This window comes from Chiloscyllium plagiosum, unplaced genomic scaffold, assembly GCF_037043375.1.
Source record: "Chiloscyllium plagiosum isolate Xiang-an unplaced genomic scaffold, Cpla_swu_hap1 HiC_scaffold_11, whole genome shotgun sequence".
Classification (NCBI taxonomy): domain Eukaryota; kingdom Metazoa; phylum Chordata; class Chondrichthyes; order Orectolobiformes; family Hemiscylliidae; genus Chiloscyllium; species Chiloscyllium plagiosum.
The window spans coordinates 59,346,626-59,363,778 of NW_028270149.1; the positions used below are offsets into that span (position 1 = coordinate 59,346,626).

At 39.7% G+C, this 17,153-nt stretch overlaps 2 protein-coding genes and 1 long non-coding RNA gene across 3 annotated transcripts in view; 1 reads left to right on the forward strand and 2 right to left on the reverse strand.

The window, feature by feature from the left end:
* drp2 (dystrophin related protein 2) overlaps positions 1-17,153 on the reverse strand; it is a 518,740-nt gene that overhangs the window by 423,849 nt on the left and 77,738 nt on the right. The gene's annotated exons all lie outside the window — the stretch shown is intronic.
* Positions 1-17,153, forward strand: part of LOC122557159 (ADP-ribosylation factor-like protein 13B) — a 51,912-nt gene that overhangs the window by 30,518 nt on the left and 4,241 nt on the right. Inside the window, exons 7-8 of the mRNA XM_043704528.2 lie at positions 12,144-12,264; positions 16,321-16,582. Of these exons, the coding sequence (XP_043560463.2) occupies positions 12,144-12,264; positions 16,321-16,582 (383 nt within the window). The remainder of the gene's footprint in view (positions 1-12,143; positions 12,265-16,320; positions 16,583-17,153) is intronic.
* Positions 1-17,153, reverse strand: part of LOC122557161 (uncharacterized) — a 32,963-nt gene that overhangs the window by 8,926 nt on the left and 6,884 nt on the right. The window contains exons 2-3 of the long non-coding RNA XR_015758584.1: positions 14,234-14,284; positions 10,351-10,542 (exon numbers count right to left, since the gene is read on the reverse strand). This is a non-coding gene — a long non-coding RNA (uncharacterized LOC122557161). The remainder of the gene's footprint in view (positions 1-10,350; positions 10,543-14,233; positions 14,285-17,153) is intronic.

Genomic DNA, 17,153 nt, shown 5'->3' on the forward strand with positions numbered 1-17,153 from the left:
TGTGAGCAGCATTTCTCATTTACAATAGTCACTACACCTTAAGAATCCTTCGTTGGCTATAAAACACCTTAATACATTGTGGGGTTACCGAAGGTCTAATTTTAATTTGCGAAAAATGCACTATATTTTGTAAAGTCAGTTGGATATGCAATCTTTATCCTCACATACTATTTACATTTATATAGCATCTTTAATGTAGTTGATTAACACCATAAGATATTTCATACAAGTGTAGTGCTTAGAATGCAATAATTGAATGGTTTGGGGTGGGAAATGGGTATAATGTAATCTGTGATTTCAAAGCATATATTTTTTGAGTCGAGAATGAAGTACCGGAAAAGCACAGCAGGTCAGGCAGCATCCGAAGAGCAGGAGAATCGATGTTTCCGGCATAAGCTCTTGCTTTTCCAACACCCCATTCTCGACTCTGATCTCCAGCATCTGCATCCTCATTTTTTTCCATTTATTTTTGAGACAAAAACTAAATGGTGAAGGAAAGGAAAAAAACCCTTCCTTTCAAAACTCAGACTGAAACCAAAATCGGAGACCAATTGGAGAGATTGAAATTGCTTGAAAACCTCTGAATGAACACAGAGTTATCACAGCAAAGACAATGCTTCCTGTGATTTAGGGAGGGAGGCCTAAGACTGTTATGGACAAGGCCAAACCCCCTCAAAACATTTCAAGAAAGTAGCCCGGACCCTAACTTTGCTGTTGTTTTAAGCAAATGTACAATGGATATTCCAGGAATGATGCACCTGGCCCAATCACTTAGTCTTAAACAAAACAGAATTTAATTGCAAGATTATCGAATGAAACAAACAAAAGAAAATAGAATATAGAATAACTTAAACTATTGGAAAACCCAACAGATTATCCCAACCTAATGATGCTGCTCTAAATTCCTGTGACAATCCCCATAAACATCCCTTGGCAAAAAGGGTAAAATCAAACACTGGGTCTTACAGGTGTGTGAGAGAGAGAGAGAGAGAGATGGCAAAGAGATTCAGCATGGAACGCCTTCTTCCATGTAGCTGTTTCTTTGACCAGCAACCTAAAAACTGACTGCTTGCTAAAACCAAGCCAAACCAAACCAGACCAGAGAAAAGCTGAGCTGAGAGAACAAGTCACTCCCTTTTCATTGTACAAGTTTTTTTTTAAACTTCAAAACCTTTTGCCTAAGGTAGTATCTGTTAGCTATAATCAAGTTGGCCCTAAAATCCATCCAAATCAGACATCTTGGCAACTTTGCCTTATGAAAAATGCCAAGGACAACAGAACCTTGTTTAAGGAGCAGCATTGTCCCACCTCCCCTCTTAAAAAAAACCCCATCAATATCCAAAGATGGCTTAATTTTAAAACCCACTTAATCTTACACTGTTAGTACATTACAACACCCATATACATTACTTTGACTATAAACACGCAAACATGTACAATTACATTCTGTTTCAGTCTGTTTACTCCTGCCACCGAACACCTCCGCTTCTCATCCAAGTTCATCAAATCACATTCTCTCGTCTTGCAACATGCACAATTTTCAAACTGAATGGCTATAACAACAAGCTCCACCTAAATAGTCTGGAATTTTTGTCCTTAAATTTCTCCACAAACTTCAATGGGTTATGATCAGTGTAAGAGTTTAATTTAGATAAATGTGAGATGCAGCATTTTAGAAAGTCAAATCAGGGCAGGACTTTTACACTTAATGGTAAGGTCCTGGAGAGTGTTGCTGAACAAAGAGACCTTGGAGTGCAGGTTCAAAGTTCCTTGAAAGTGAAATCACAGGTAGATAGAATAGTGACGAGGCTATTTGGTATGCTTTCCTTTATTGGTCAGAGTATTGAGTACAGGAGTTGGGAGGTCATGTTGCGACTGTAAAAGACATTGATTAGGCCACTTTTGGAATATTGTGTGTAATTCTGGTCTCCTTCCTATCAGAAGGATGTTGTGAAACTTGAAAGGGTTCAAAAAAGATTTACAAGGATGTTGCCAGGGTGGAGGATCTGATCTATGGAGAGACAGAATAGGCTGGGGCTGTTTTCCCTGGAGTGTCGGAGGCTGAGGGATGACCTTATAGAGGTTTATAGAATCATGAGGGGCATGGATAGTGTAAATAAACAAGGTCTTTCCCCTGGGATGGGAGAGTCCAGAACTAGAGGGCATAAGTTTAGGGTGACAGGGTAAAAATTTAAAAGGGACCTAAGAGGCAGCTTTTTCACGCAAAGGGTGGTGTGTGTATGGAATGAGCTGCCAGAGGAAGTGGTGGAGTCTGATACAATTGCAACATTTAAAAGGCATCTGGGTGGGTTTAGAAGGATATGGGGCAAGTGCTGGCAAATGGGACTAGATTAGGTTAGCATATATGGTTGACATTGACGAGTTGGACCAAAGGGTCTGGTTCCATGCTGTATATCTCTATGACTCTATATCATTGTCTCAGATACATTACTGGAAATCATAAACATTAAAATGTTGTAACACCAACATCAAGCTCCAAGTCTCCTTCTGAACTGTCGAATATTTCTGCTGATGAATGCTCAATTTCCTGGAGGAATACCTGATAGATCTTTCTATCTTACCATCATCTTCCTGTAAGAGCACAGCACCAACACCCACGTCACTCACATCAATGAATGTTTTTGCATAATTAGGTGTGGTTAATATTGGGGTAGTGGTTAACACAGCTTTCAGGCTGTCAAATGCCTTTTGATAGTCCACTGTCCACTGAAACGTCTTGACTTTCTTTAATAATTCAGTGAGCCGAGTAGCCATGCTGCTAAAATTTGGTACAAATTTCCGATAAAATCCATTCAATCCCAGGAATCGTAGTACTGCTCTTTTTGTCGATGATATGGGAAACTCCCCAATTACCTTTGTTTCTGCATTCCATTGTCCGTGTCCAATAACATGGCCCAGGAAGGTGGCTTGGGCTTTGATAAATTCACTTTTAGCCAGGTTTATCACCAAGCCTGCCTCTCAAAGTCAATTGAACAATTCTGATAAATGTTGTAAGTGTTCCTTCCATGTAATCCTGCAATGAACTTATTGGTTAGTCTCTGAAATATTGCTAATGCATTTTTCATACCGAACAGTGTGACTTTAAATTGATACAGTCCATTTGGCGTTATGAAAGCCGAAATTGTCTTTGCTCTTTTTGACAATGGTACCTGCCAGTATCCTCTGAGCAAGTCCAACTTAGAAATATAAGTTGCTTGTCCCACCTTCTCAACACAATTCCAAATGTAGAATCGGATATGCATCAGTCTTTGTAACTGCATTGACTTTGCAATATTCCACACTTAACCATTAGGTAGCATCTGGTTTTGGCACCATTACTATGGGTGAGCTCTAGTCACTGTAACTCACTTTGATTATGTCGTATTACAGCATGCGTTCAATCCCCTTTTAAATCTGTACCAACTTTAGAGAGTTATGCCTATTAAGATGTTGCTTAATCGGAACAGTATCTCCTATATCTATATCATGCATAATTAGATGAGTATATCCCAACTTATTTCCATATACCTCATCATGCGATAGCAATAACTCTTTCAGGTCATTTTGATTTTGGTCTGGAAGTTAACTCAATAATTTATCCCCATTTTTGACAATTTCCTCAATGCCTAATTTAATTTGAGGAATGTCCAATTCAGAATCCTCTGAACTTGGTTTTTCACCCTGATCTATAACCAATAACACAATTGCCTTTGGCTTCCCTTCCTTATCAATATGCCTTTTGAGCATATTCATATGACACACTCTGTGAGATTTCTCTCTGTCTGGAGTCCTTATCAAATAGCTGACCTTACTCAACCTCCTTTTGACTTGATAAGGTCCACTAAACTTTGCTTTTAAACATTGACCAATCACTGGAAATAACATTAACACTTTATCACTGACAGCAAAATTGCGAACTTTTGATTTCTTGTCTGCTTTCTGTTTCATTGTATGCTGTGATACTTTTAAATGCTGTCTAGTCAACTCCCCCGCTGTATTTAGTCATTCCCTAAAATCTGACAATTAGTCTAAATATGTGGTCTCTGAATTCTGACTTATCAATTTCTCCTTAAACAATTTTAGTGGTTCTTTAACTTAATACCAAAAACACTAATTCAAATGGACTGAATTTGGTTGATTCATTTGGCGCATTTCTGATCACAATAAGTACATACGGAATTCCCTTATCCCGGTCATCCAGATAGTCTTGATTATAAGCCCTCAACATGGTCTTTAATATCTGATGCCACCATTCTAATGCTCCCTACGATTCTGGATGGTAAGCACTAGGTTTGAATTGTTTTACTCCTAAGCTGTCTATAACTTCCCTAAATAATTTTGACATGAAGTTTGACCCTTGATCTGATTGTATCTCTGTGGGTGGTCCTTATCTAATGAAAAATTTGAGTAATTCCTGTACAATCCTTTTAGCTGTGATATTGCATAATGGAATGGCCTGTGGAAATCTGGTTGACACATTCATTATTGTTAGCAAATGCTGATTCCCACTTTTTGTTTCAGGTAGGGGTCCTACACAATCAATTAAGACACTTGTAAGAGGTTCTTCAATTAAGAAAAAGAAGGAAGCATGTGTCGGGTATAGACAGGATAGATCGAGTGAATCCTTAGAAGAGTATAAAGAAAGTAGGAGTATACTTAAGAGGGAAATCAGGAGGGCAAAACGGGGACATGAGATAGCTTTGGCAAATCGAATTAAGGAGAATCCAAAGGGTTTTTACAAATATATTAAGGACAAAAAGGTAACTAGGGAGACAATAGGGCCCCTCAAAGATCAGCAAGTCAGCCTTTGTGTGGAGCCACAGAAAATGGGGGAGATACTAAATGAATATTTTGCATCAATATTTACTGTGGAAAAGGATATGGAAGAAATAGACTGTAGGGAAATAGATGGTGACATCTTGCAAAATGTCCAGATTACAGAGGAGGAAGTGCTGGATGTCTTGAAATGGTTAAAAGTGGATAAATCCCCAGGACCTGATCAGGTGTACCCGAGAACTCTGTGGGAAGCTAGAGAAGTGATTGCTGGGCCTCTTCCTGGGATATTTGTATCATCAATAGTAACAGGTGAGGTGCCAGAAGACTGGAGATTGGCAAATGTGGTGCCACTGTTCAAGAAGGGCGGTAAAGACAAGCCAGAGAACTATAGACCAGTGAGCCTGACCTCGGTGGTGGGCAAGTTGTTGGAGGGAATCCTGAAGGACAGAATGTACATGTATTTGGAAAGGCAAGGACTGATTCGAGATAGTCAACATGACTTTATGCGTGGGAAATCATGTCTCACAAACTTGATTGAGCTTTTTGAAGAAGTAATAAAGAAGATTGATGAGGGCAGAGCAGTAGATGTGATCTATATGGACTTCAGTAAGGCTTTCAACAAGGTTCCCCATGGGAGACTGATTAGCAAGGTTAGATCTCATGGAATAAAGGGAGAACTAGCCATTTGGATACAGCACTGGCTCAAAGGTAGAAGACAGAGGTGGTGGAGGGTTGTTTTTCAGACTGGAGGCCTGTGACCAGTGGAGTGCCACAAGGAACGGCGCTGGGCCCTCTACGTTTTGTCATTTACATAAATGATTTGGATGCGAGCATAAGAGGTACAGTTAGTAAGTTTGTAGATGACACCAAAATTGGAGGTATAGTGGACAGCGAAGAAGGTACCCTTAGATTATAATGGGATCTTGATCAGATGGGCTAATGGGCTGAGGAATGACAGATGGAATTTAATTCAGATAAATGCAAAGTGCTGCATTTTGGGAAAGCAAATATTAGCAGGACTTATACACTTAATGATCAGGGAGTGTTGCTGAACAAAGAGACCTTGGAGTGCAAGTTCATAGCTCCTTGAAAGTGGAGTCACAGGTAGATAGGATAGTGAAGAAGGCGTTTGGTATGCTTTCCTTTATTAGTCAGAGTATTGAGTACAGGAGTTGGGAGGTCATGTTGCGGCTGCACAAGACATTGGTTAGGCCACTGTTGGAATATTGCGTGCAATTCTGGTCTCCTTCCTATTGGAAAGATGTTGTGAAACTTGAAAGGGTTCAGAAAAGATTTACAAGGATGTTGCCAGGATTGGAGGATCTGAGCCAAAGGGAGAGGCTGAACAGGCAGGGGCTGTTTTCCCTGGAGCGTCGGAGGCTGAGGGGTGACCTTATAGAGGTTTACAAAATTATGGATAGGATAAATAGGCAAAGTCTTTTCCCTGGGGTCGGGGCGTCCAGAACTAGAGGGCATAGGGGTTTAGGGTGAGAGGGAAAAGATATAAAAGAGGCCTAAGGGGCAACTTTTTCACGCAGAGTGTGGTAAGTGTATGGAATGAGTGCCAGAGGATGTGGTGGAGGCTGGTACAATTGTAACATTTAAGAAGCATTTGGATGGATATATGAATAGGAAGGGTTTGGAGGGATATGGGCCGGGTGCTGGCAGGTGGGACTAGATTGAGTTGGGATATCTGGTCGGCATGGACGGGTTGGACCGAAGGGTCTGTTTCCATGCTGTACATCTCTATGACTCTATGACTCTAAATGCAGGAATAGGTATTAAAGGTGCGGGTTTTATTCCTGCCTGTGGTTTTCCAACTGACATGTATGACATATCTAGCAAACCTCAACTACATCCTTGTGCATCCAGGCCAGTAAAAATTTTTTGTATTTTAGGTTGAGTTTTTCTCACTCTTAAATGACCCGCTACTGGTAGTTCATGCGCCACCTGTAACACCTCCTTTCCATAACCATCTGGCAATAAGACTTGATGAACTTCTTCCCATTTTTTATCTGCCTGAAAATGTGATGGTCTCCATTTCATCATTAAGACATCAGTTTTAAGATAGTATCACACCAGGATACATCTAAATTCTTCTTCTGTATGCTTTTTGATGCAATTGGTTTAGTTTCTCCTGTTTTTGCTGTAATTCAGTTAATTTCTCTGAATTAAAGATGTCTGCTTTGTCATCTATCTGCTCCTGGTTTGTCTCAATGATCTGATCAAACAGGGTCTCTATTAATTTCACTTCAACTTTCTTATCTGTACTTTTTGATCTCTCCTGTTTCCATTGGTGACTTTGTGACCTTGTTGTCACACAGTCAGGAAAAATCCCAGGATATGTGTCCTGCAATAGTTCAGTGTTCACTGGCTTTTCAACCACAGTTGGCAGCACTCCTACCTGTGAACCAGCTATATCTTTAGCAAGGACAAGTTTTTTTCCTGGAGCTGAGAGTTTGTCCAGTACTCCTACCACGACTTCTCCACTCTTCACCAGACACTCTAGCCTCACTGTACATAATTGAGTGCCACCGTGAATTCCTGTTACTAGTACCTTTTCTGGCAAAAGTCCTTCTGAGGTATATATCTCCTCATCTTTCAACATCAAAGATTGAGAGGATCATGCATCTCTTAATATAGTAACCTCTTTCCTGCTGCTCCTGGCCTATGTAAGTAAACTCTACCTTCACAGGTATATGGTTTAAAAAGGTATCTCTTTTCCTTTTTGTTCTGCAATTGCAAGTCGTTCTTCTCTTTCTCTGCTTTTAATCGTAATTCAAGCAGTTTCATTTCTTTCTTGGAGGCAGCTCCAACTCCAGCTTGTCTGACAATTCCAGCAGCTTTTCCTTGTTCACCTTTTGTAAAGCCCCCAAAGTCACATCTTCTACCCCCAGAAAACTCTTAAGTGACTGAAAGAGCCATTGCTTTCCCAAGCACTGTATAAACCAACCAAAATCAACACCCAGAACAAAAAACACTAACACCTACCATTTGCAGCCTTCAAGTCTAATAACCTAATTCCAAATAGGAACCTTAGAACAAGCGGACAAGCCCCAATCTGTTATGGACAGGCCAGACCCCTCAAAACATTTCAAGAAAGTAACCCGGACCCTAACTTTGCTGTTGTTTTAAGCAGGTGTACAGTGGATATTCCAGGAATGATGCACCTGGCCCAATCACTTAGTCTTAAACAAAACAGAATTTAATTGCAAGATTACTGAATGAAACAGAAACAAAAGAATAACAACCTATTGAAAAACCCAACAGATTATCCCAACCTAATGATGCTGTTTTAAATTCCTGCAACAGTCCCAATAAACACCCCTTGGCAAAAGAGGTAAAATCAAACACAGGGTCTTACAGGAGAGATAGAGAGAGAGAGAGAGAGAGAGCAATAGCGATGGTTAGGAGATTCAGCATGGAACACCTTCTTCCATGTAGCTGTTTCTTTGACCAGCAGCCTAAAAATGGATTGCTTGCTAAAACCAAACCAGACCAGAGAAAGGTTGAGTTGGGAGAACGGGCCACTCCCTTTTCATTGTACAAGTATTTTTATAAACTTCAAAGCCTTTTGCCTGAGGCAGTATTTGTTAGCTACAATCAAATTGACCCTAAAATCCATCCAAACCAGACATCTCGGCAACTTTGCCTTATACAACACTTCTGAAAAAAGCAAAGGACAACACAACCTTGTTAAAGGAGTGGCATCATCACAAGACTACCAAAGATCCAGAAGCATTAGAATAGGCAAATATATAATTACTGCAGCTATTTCTGTTACTTGGAGGTAAGAGTGGTGGATCATCCGGACTGGCATAAGCTGAGTTGAGGCAGTTTTGCAGATGCGTACCATTTTAGTGAAGGGTCTGCCCGTGGAATTCTAATTGGCTGTGTTCTTCTAACATTTGGGGAATATGCTGAGTCTTAGAGGCAGAGGAGCTGAAATTCTTTATGAGGAGGACAGTTTTGAAGAATTTTATGACTTAGATTGATGATACATTGGCTGAGTGGAATGCAGGTAAAAACAATGACTGCAGATGCTGGAAACCAAATTCTGGATTAGTGGTGCTGGAAGAGCACAGCAGTTCAAGCAGCATCCAAGGAGCTGCCTGAAGTGCTGTGCTCTTCCAGCACCAGTAATCCAGAATGAGTGGAATGCAGAGCCAGTTCCCAAGAAATGGCCTGGTTATATCAGCCACTTAACATGTAAATTATAATTTATAATGTTCCATAATTGGACATTAATTCATGTTTAATTTCTGTTGGTTCTATCATTTAAAATGCAGGTCATTACCTAAGGTTATAATGAGTACGTATTTATCATGACTCTTCTTTAATTTAAAAACAATCAGGTTTTAAACCATGGAATATTGTGACTTCATGTTTCCTGTCAATAACTTAATTTTTGTCAGGGTTCCTTTCTTGAGAAAAATTTCCAGTCTCGACAAGATTTAAATGCTGTTGAAAGAATTAAGTTTTGTAAAGGTTTTGAAAGATATATTAAATAGTAACAAAGCAAAGGAATTCATGCAAGGAACTCCTGAGAATAAATCCTAAATGCCGTTGATGCAATGTGGGCAAGGTAAACAAACAGTCAGAGCTTTAGGAGCAGTGCTTTCTTTCCTGAACAAAAGATAGCTGCATCTCATGGTCAGTTGTAAAAGAAGTTCTTCCTGTCACCAATGAACTGTTAAGAAAATATTTATTAAGCCCAAATAAATACTATGTTAGGATGAATAACAGCTTCTGTCCTGTATTACATTAATGACCAGTAATGAGTGTAATTTGTCCATTTTGATTTTTTTAAGGTATCTCAGTCCTTTGCTGACAGTTAAGAATCTGCTTCTAATTCAAAAAAATGCTCTCTTGCGAGCTCTCATCAGGAGATCTATTGAAAAAAATTGAAAGGAGTGACAACAATTAATTGACGCTTCGGTAGCATTAATAGCAGCTAACTGGCAAGTTGTTTAAACACTGTTTGGAAGGGAATGGTAGCATAATGGTATTAGACCTGTTATCAGAAGTCTGGATGGCTGTTCTACAAAATCCCACAAAATTCCACCATTGCAGTGGGGAAAGTTTGAAAGAAAGTGTTTGAAGGTTTGAGTAGCAATTCTTAGGTCAGAATGACCGTGAAGCTGAGCAGGAGGAATATGAAGGAGACCAGGACCACTGGGAAGCAGACCAGGATTTTAAAACAAGTCAGGATCACTGAAAAGCCAATCAGGATTGGGAAGTGAAATAGAAGAATCATTAAAACTGTGATATTGGCGAGTTTAGTAGTCACTGTCGCACTGTATTGACAAACAAAGCTGTCCCTTGATTTTTAAATCTCTGTACCACAGGTGACAGCACAGCTGTTAGGATACTTGTGAATGTCTTCCCTCTACGTTGTGAGGCTTTCAACATTGGAAATGCAGTGTAACACATATGAACAAATACACAAGGCTGGTTGTTGACATTATCTTTAAAATGACAGATTGCGATGATGCATCACTGCCTTAAAGGCACATCTACATTACAATGCAGCACCTAATAGCACTTGAAGGTGTGAAAATAATTTACAATTACCCTTCCAAATGTTCTGGACTCCTTAATCAGCTTTCCATTTTCTTCATGGAATCCCAAACCTGGCATGCGCTTAATGTGCTTCCAAAACCCCACACCATCAGATCCAAATAGCTAGCAGGAGGCAATTTAATTTGACCCTCCATTTAAAAAAGGGGAAGGCAAACTTAGTGAGGATGAGTATAGATTACTGCTCTGCAAAAAAAGATAGTAGAAAATTGGAGTCAGAAATGCACAAGAAAATCAGATTATCAAAAAATAAATCCAAGTTGACAAGTAAGCCTATTTGCGCTCTTTCCAATGTCACCACATCCTTCCTATATTGTGGCAACCAGAACTGCACATAATACTCCAAATTTGAACTAACTAAAGTTTTGTACAGCTGCAATATGACTTAGTAACTTTTATACTCCGCTCCCTGACCAATGAAGGCAGGCATGCCATACACCTTCCTTACCACCTTATCCACTTGTGTTGCCACTTCCAGGGAGAAATGGATTTGCACCCCACGATCCTTCTGTACATAATGCTCATCAGGTTCCTGTCATTTACTGTATACTTGCCTCTTACATTTGACCTCCCAAAGTGCATCACCTCATACTTATCTGAATTAAACTCTGTCTGCCATTTCTCCACCCAACTTTCCAACTTATCTTTTTCCTACTGTATCCTTTGATAACCTTCCTCACTGGCAACAACTCCACTGATTTTTGAGTCTTTTGCAAACTTACAAATCAGATCACTTACATGTTCATCCAAATCATTCAGTCCCAGCACTGAATACCACTGATCGCTCAACTCCAGTTCGGAAACACCCCTCCACAACTACACTCTGTGTTCTGTGACCAAGCCAATTTAGTAGCCAACACACCAACTCACCATGGATCCCATCTGACTAAATCTTCTGGACCTGCCTATCATGAGGAACTTTTGCAAATACTTTAGCAAAGTCCATGTAGACAACATCTACTGCCTACCCACATCAATTATCTTTGTCACTTCCACATAAAAATCAATTAAATTTATGGGACAAGGCCTCCCCCCTCAGAAAGCCATGCTGACTATCCGTAATAAAGTCATCCTTTTCCAAATGCAAATAAATCCTGCCCCTAACAATCTCTCTTAATAATTTCCCTACCACTAGTGTAAGGCTCACTGTCTTATAATTTCCTGGATTATCCTTGTTGCCTATCTTAAACAAAGGAGCAACATTGGCTGTTCTCCAGTCTTCTGACCTTGCCATGTTAATGTCATATTGATGATCAGCAGGTGATTTGTGCCTGATAGGGGTAGACCCAGTTCCACACCCTTCAACCAGACACAGCCCCAGCACATACTGTCACATATGATCAGTTCTCCTGGTAGACGGTCATAAATCAAACCAATGAGGGATCCAAATAAAAAAATAGTTTTCATTATAAAAAAGCCCGAACACTCTTCTAAAAGTAAAAGAAGTGCAAGAACTAGATTGCTTTATGTGCCCTTGGCATAAAAACATAAAAAACAAAAGAAATGACTGCCCATTGTGTGATTTTTATCATTCGTCCATCGGTTTAATTTTGTATTGAAATTTTGCATTAGACCTTAACATGGTGGAAATTAGGATACCTTAACATGATCTCTAATTCAGGACACCTTAACATAGTGCTGAATTCAAAACATATTAATATGAAATCTAATTCATGACACGTTAACAGAATATCTAATTCAGGAAACTTCTCAACATGGGTTATGCTGCTAACTTTAAAGTGAATTCTGCAGAATATCCAATAAGCACTGTTTCTTCTACTTGACAGGAAAAGGCGGACTAGAGTTGGACTGGGGAAGCAAAAGCGACAGCATTTGAAAGACTTTGATGTCACACCTCACACAAAGATCAACCCTTCAAACCATATAAGTAATGGCATCAATGCTCAGGTATGAAAATAAAAATAGTTTAACAACCAATTGATGTACTGCATGTTAATGGAATGTTAAATAATATGCTTATGTACAATTACTTTGTGTTATTTTAATGTAATCATTATCCAGTTTGCATGAATCTAAGAACAGAATCAATCACCTGGTGATACAGAACTTTAATTTTGCTGAAAAGAGATATTGCAGAAGCATTCAATTTTACTATTCATCAGGACAAACACAGTCACAACAATTTATATGACAAAACAAAATAGTGCTGATTGGCCAAGGTGTGTTGTGGGGAAAAAAAAAGCTCTGGTGAACTATTTGCTCTCAAGTATCTAAGTAATTCAATGGTTCCCTCTCTGTGGAGGAGTGGTGATGTCCATTTTGATGGAGAGGAGAGCAATCGCAAGGGAGGAAATTATCAACAGTGTGAGCTAACATGTGAGCCAGGGAGAGAATTATGGTGAACAATAATTCTATGGGAGTAAAGTTGAGAGATTAGAATGTGGTTCTTGTAGTCAGCTTGAACTCAGAAAGGGCATGTATAGAGATAAAAGGGAAATTAGAAAAAGTTGTGATTTTGGATGTAGGGCAAGGAGAACCTTTGAAAACACCTACCTCAACTGTGTAGACGAAGAGAGAAAGCAGACTTTCTAGACTTCCTACCTGGCACAAAAAGGTTTATAGTCTACATTATCACTGAGGCTTCACAGAAGCCTCCTCTCACTCTTCATCCTGTAATGCTATTGTAGTTGGGCTGATTAGGACTGCTAATCTGGACCAATCATAGAGCTTAAATTCTATGGAGTCCAGTTGGCTGGCCTTGTTATAATCACTATAGCTATCAGCATTATTTTTTATTCCTTTCTCCCTCATGCGTTTGTCTGATTTATCTGTGAATGCATCTGTAGTATTCCCTTAAACTATTCCTTTGGGATGAAAGGTTCTAGATTCTGACCATTCGCTATAGAATCCATGGAATCCCTACAGTGTGGAAACAACCCATTCGGCCCAACAAGTCCACACCGACTCTCCAAAGAGCATTCCCATCCATTCCCTGAATAAAAATTTTTCTCTTCTAGACACCGCACAATTTTTATTTCATTCTTCTCATTTTTTGGTTTGTAACTGTGAGTTGAAGTTAAGATTTGAATTTAGAACAGCAGCTTACTTAGAAAGGAAAGAGAACAACAACATTTTTTTTCTGTTTGAAATTGGCCTCGAAAGATAATGGAAGTTAATTACTAATCTAAGATCAATGTAAATGAATTAGCACTGAGTTGTTGCTATGCTGTGGCCTAGTAACTGGCTGAATGTTGAATTGGTCTATCAAGAGACAAGTGATTGGGTTTTGGCAGGAGGCAGTGTGATTTTTTTGAAGTTTCCTGGAGATGGTACTGCTTGATTTTGCTCTTTCTCACTCATTTTTCTTTAGTTATTGATTCATTGAATGTTCTGAGAAAATAATCCCAGTCTTTAACAAATAAATAAACAAATAAATAAAATAACAAACAAATATTTCTAGAAGTCTGCTAAAACTGTTTGCATTAATTAATGACATCAGAATTCAAAAACAAAATCAGAAATTGCTGGAAAAGCTCAGCAGGTCAGGCAGCATCTTTGGAGAAAAAGCAGAATTAATATTTTGGGTCCAGTGAAACAGGATATACAGTTCTACTTGTCTGTAAACTACCTATTGTCCAAGAATTTCATAAATGCCTGTTATCAATCCTTAGAAACTATTTATTGAACACCACAATCATCCTGCCATGCACTTATCAGGAGTCAGACATTCTTCTATTTCCAGTGCCAGTGCCATATTTAAAGCCTGACTGTACACAAAGTTACCAAATGTGTTGTCACTGTAAGTTGGGCTTTTGCCCAAAACGTCAATTTTCCAGCTCCTCGGATGTTGCCTGACCTGCTGTGCCTTTCCAACACCACACTCTTGACTCTAATCTCCAGTATCTGCAGTACTCACTTTCGCCTTGTAAGTTATCATCTGTCTCATCGACTGTCATCGTAACTGCATCTGCAAGAAAGAAGCTAGAGAGACAGCGCATCCTTCACAGAAGAACCCTAGCTGAAGGAATCCAGTGTAGCATGACATTTTACCATTGTTCAATATGGGAATATTCATGTTGGAAACAAATAGTTCAAACAGTTCAAAGAGTTCAATTGTATGTGAACAACAAGAGAAACAAAGAAAAAAAGCAAAAAGCTTTAATTTACTTTTTTTGAATGAATAGGGACTGCTGGCCTTCCCAGCAATAACAAATTTACAGTCTAGAAATGTTGACCTCACCTGGCTCATGTCTATTTGAAGCAGGTATCAGTCAAAATGTATTTGGCTTGTTATGCCCAAAGCAGTACTGCTGTATCATGCTGAAGATGCTGCAGTACATTAGGGCTGCAGCTTTATCTTTGTTAAAGTCAAGGAGTCATAGAGATGTACAGCACAGAAACAGATCCTTCGGTCCAACTTGTCCATGCCGACCAGATATCCCAACATAATCTAGTCCTGCCTGCCAGCACCCGGCCCATATCCCTCCAAACCCTTCCTATTCATATACCCATTCAGATGCCTTTTAAATGTTGTAATTGTACCAGCCTCCACCACTTCCTCTGGCAGCTCATTCCATACACGTACCACCTTCTGCATTAAAAAGTTGCCCCTTAAGTCCCTTTTATATCTTTCCCCTCTCACCCTAAACCTATGCCCTCTAGTCCTGGACTCCCCCACCACAGAGAAAAGACTTGTCTATTTATCCTATCCATGTCCCTCGTGATTTTATAAACCTCTATAAGGTCAGCCCTCAGCCTCCGTCGTGCCAGGGAAAACAGCCCCAGTCTATTCAACCTCTCCCTATAGCTCAAATCCTCCAACCCTGGCAACATCCTTGTAAATCTTTTCTGAACCCTTTCAACTTTCACAAAATCTTTCCAATAGGAAGGATACCAGAATTGCACGCAATATTCCAACAGTGGCCAAACCAATGCCCTATGCAGCCACAACATGACCTCCCAACTCCTATACTCAATACTCTGACCAATAAAGAAAAGCATACCAAACGCCTTCTTTACTGTCCTATCTACCTGCAACTCTACTTTCAAGGAGCTGTGAATCTGCACTCCAAGGTCTCTTTGTTCAGCAACACTCCCTAGGACATTACCATTAAGTGTATAAGTCCTGCTAATATTTGCTTTCCCAAAATGCAGCACTTTGCATTTATCTGAATTAAATTCCATCTGTCATTTCTCAGCCCATTAGCCCATCTGATCAAGATCCCATTATAATCTAAGGGTACCTTCTTCGCTGTCCACTACACCTCCAATTTTGGTGTCATCTGCAAACTTACTAACTGTACCTCTTATGCTCACATCCAAATCATTTATACAAATGATGAAACGTAGAGGACCCAGCACCAAGCCTTGTGGCACTCCACTGGTCACAGGCTTTCAGTCTGAAAAACAACCCTCCATCACCACTCTCTGTCTTCTACCTTTGAGCCAGTTTTGTATCCAAATGGCTAGTTCTCCCTGAAGTCCATGAGATCTAACCTTGCTAACCAGTCTCCCACGGGGAATTTTGTCGAACGCCTTACTGAAGTCCATATTGATCACGTCTAATGCTCTGCCCTCATCAATTCTCTTTGTTGCTTCTTCAAAAAAAACTCAATCAAGTTTGTGGGACATGATTTCCCATGCACAAAGCCATGCTGACTATCCCTAATCCCTAATCCCTTCATTCCTGATGAAGGGCTTTTGCCTGAAACGTCGATTTTCCTGCTCCTCAAATGCTGCCTGACCTGCTGTGCTTTTCCAGCACCACTCTGATCTAAATCCTATCCCTAATCAGTCCTTGCCATTCCATTTCTTAATTTAACGTTGTGGTGATTTTCTTTCTAACCAAACTGCCGAATGATCAATTCAGTGCGTGATGTAGCCAGCCATTCTCAGCACTCAGTTGTACACACAGAGAGACATTTTGCACAGCTGTGGCCAGAATAAATGTGCATCATTCTGTGAAGTTGTAACTCGAAGTTTTCTCCATTTTTATTATAATAGGATGAAGAAAAAATCAAAAACGCATTTGTTACTAGGAAGAAAAAGAAAAAGTTGAGGGTTGGTGGAGGCAATCTGACTTTGCCTGGAACTAGGAGGCTGCCTGATGGGAAGAATTCCCCTTCAGATATGGTTGACAGTGCACTTGTATCTGACAATGGGAGGAATGAGAGAGGTGATGGAAAAATCCCACAGCTGGACAATTTTCAACCAGCAGAGAAGAACACACTGATGCCAGGTTCTGTGAACACAGAACCAGCCACAGGTATAACAATAACAGTTTTCTGCACAGCTGAAATCTCATGAAAAATATCTTTTACAAAACAATGTAAGTTTCCTTCTGCAATGCAATGGCAATTGATTCATTACCTTAAAATTTCATGAAATTCAATCAAACTGAGAGAAACTTGACTCTGAGAGATTTTATGTATTGGAATGGACATAGAAATGGTTTGCTGTTTTGAAATTGTCCAGAACAGACTGCAGATTAGTCAGTTGGAAATCAGGGGTCAATAACACAATCAGTTAGATAGACTTAAGCTTGTATAAAATCTGACTATGCCGCTCAAAAGTGTTTGAACAGAATTGTTCGGTAGGCAAATAGAGAGCAAGGCATTTTATACAGCAAGATTCTACAAGCAGTGAAATGAATGACCAGTTAATCCACTTTCCAGGTGTTGTTTAAGGAAAGAACCTTTTTGATGCAAATATAATTCACTGTTCTTTTTCAAAATACTACCATGGGATCTTTAACACTTTGATCCTATGTTCTTTCTACTCACTGCTGACTCACTCGAGTTTATGGAAGCATTTTCTGCAAAGCCCTCAATTCTCTA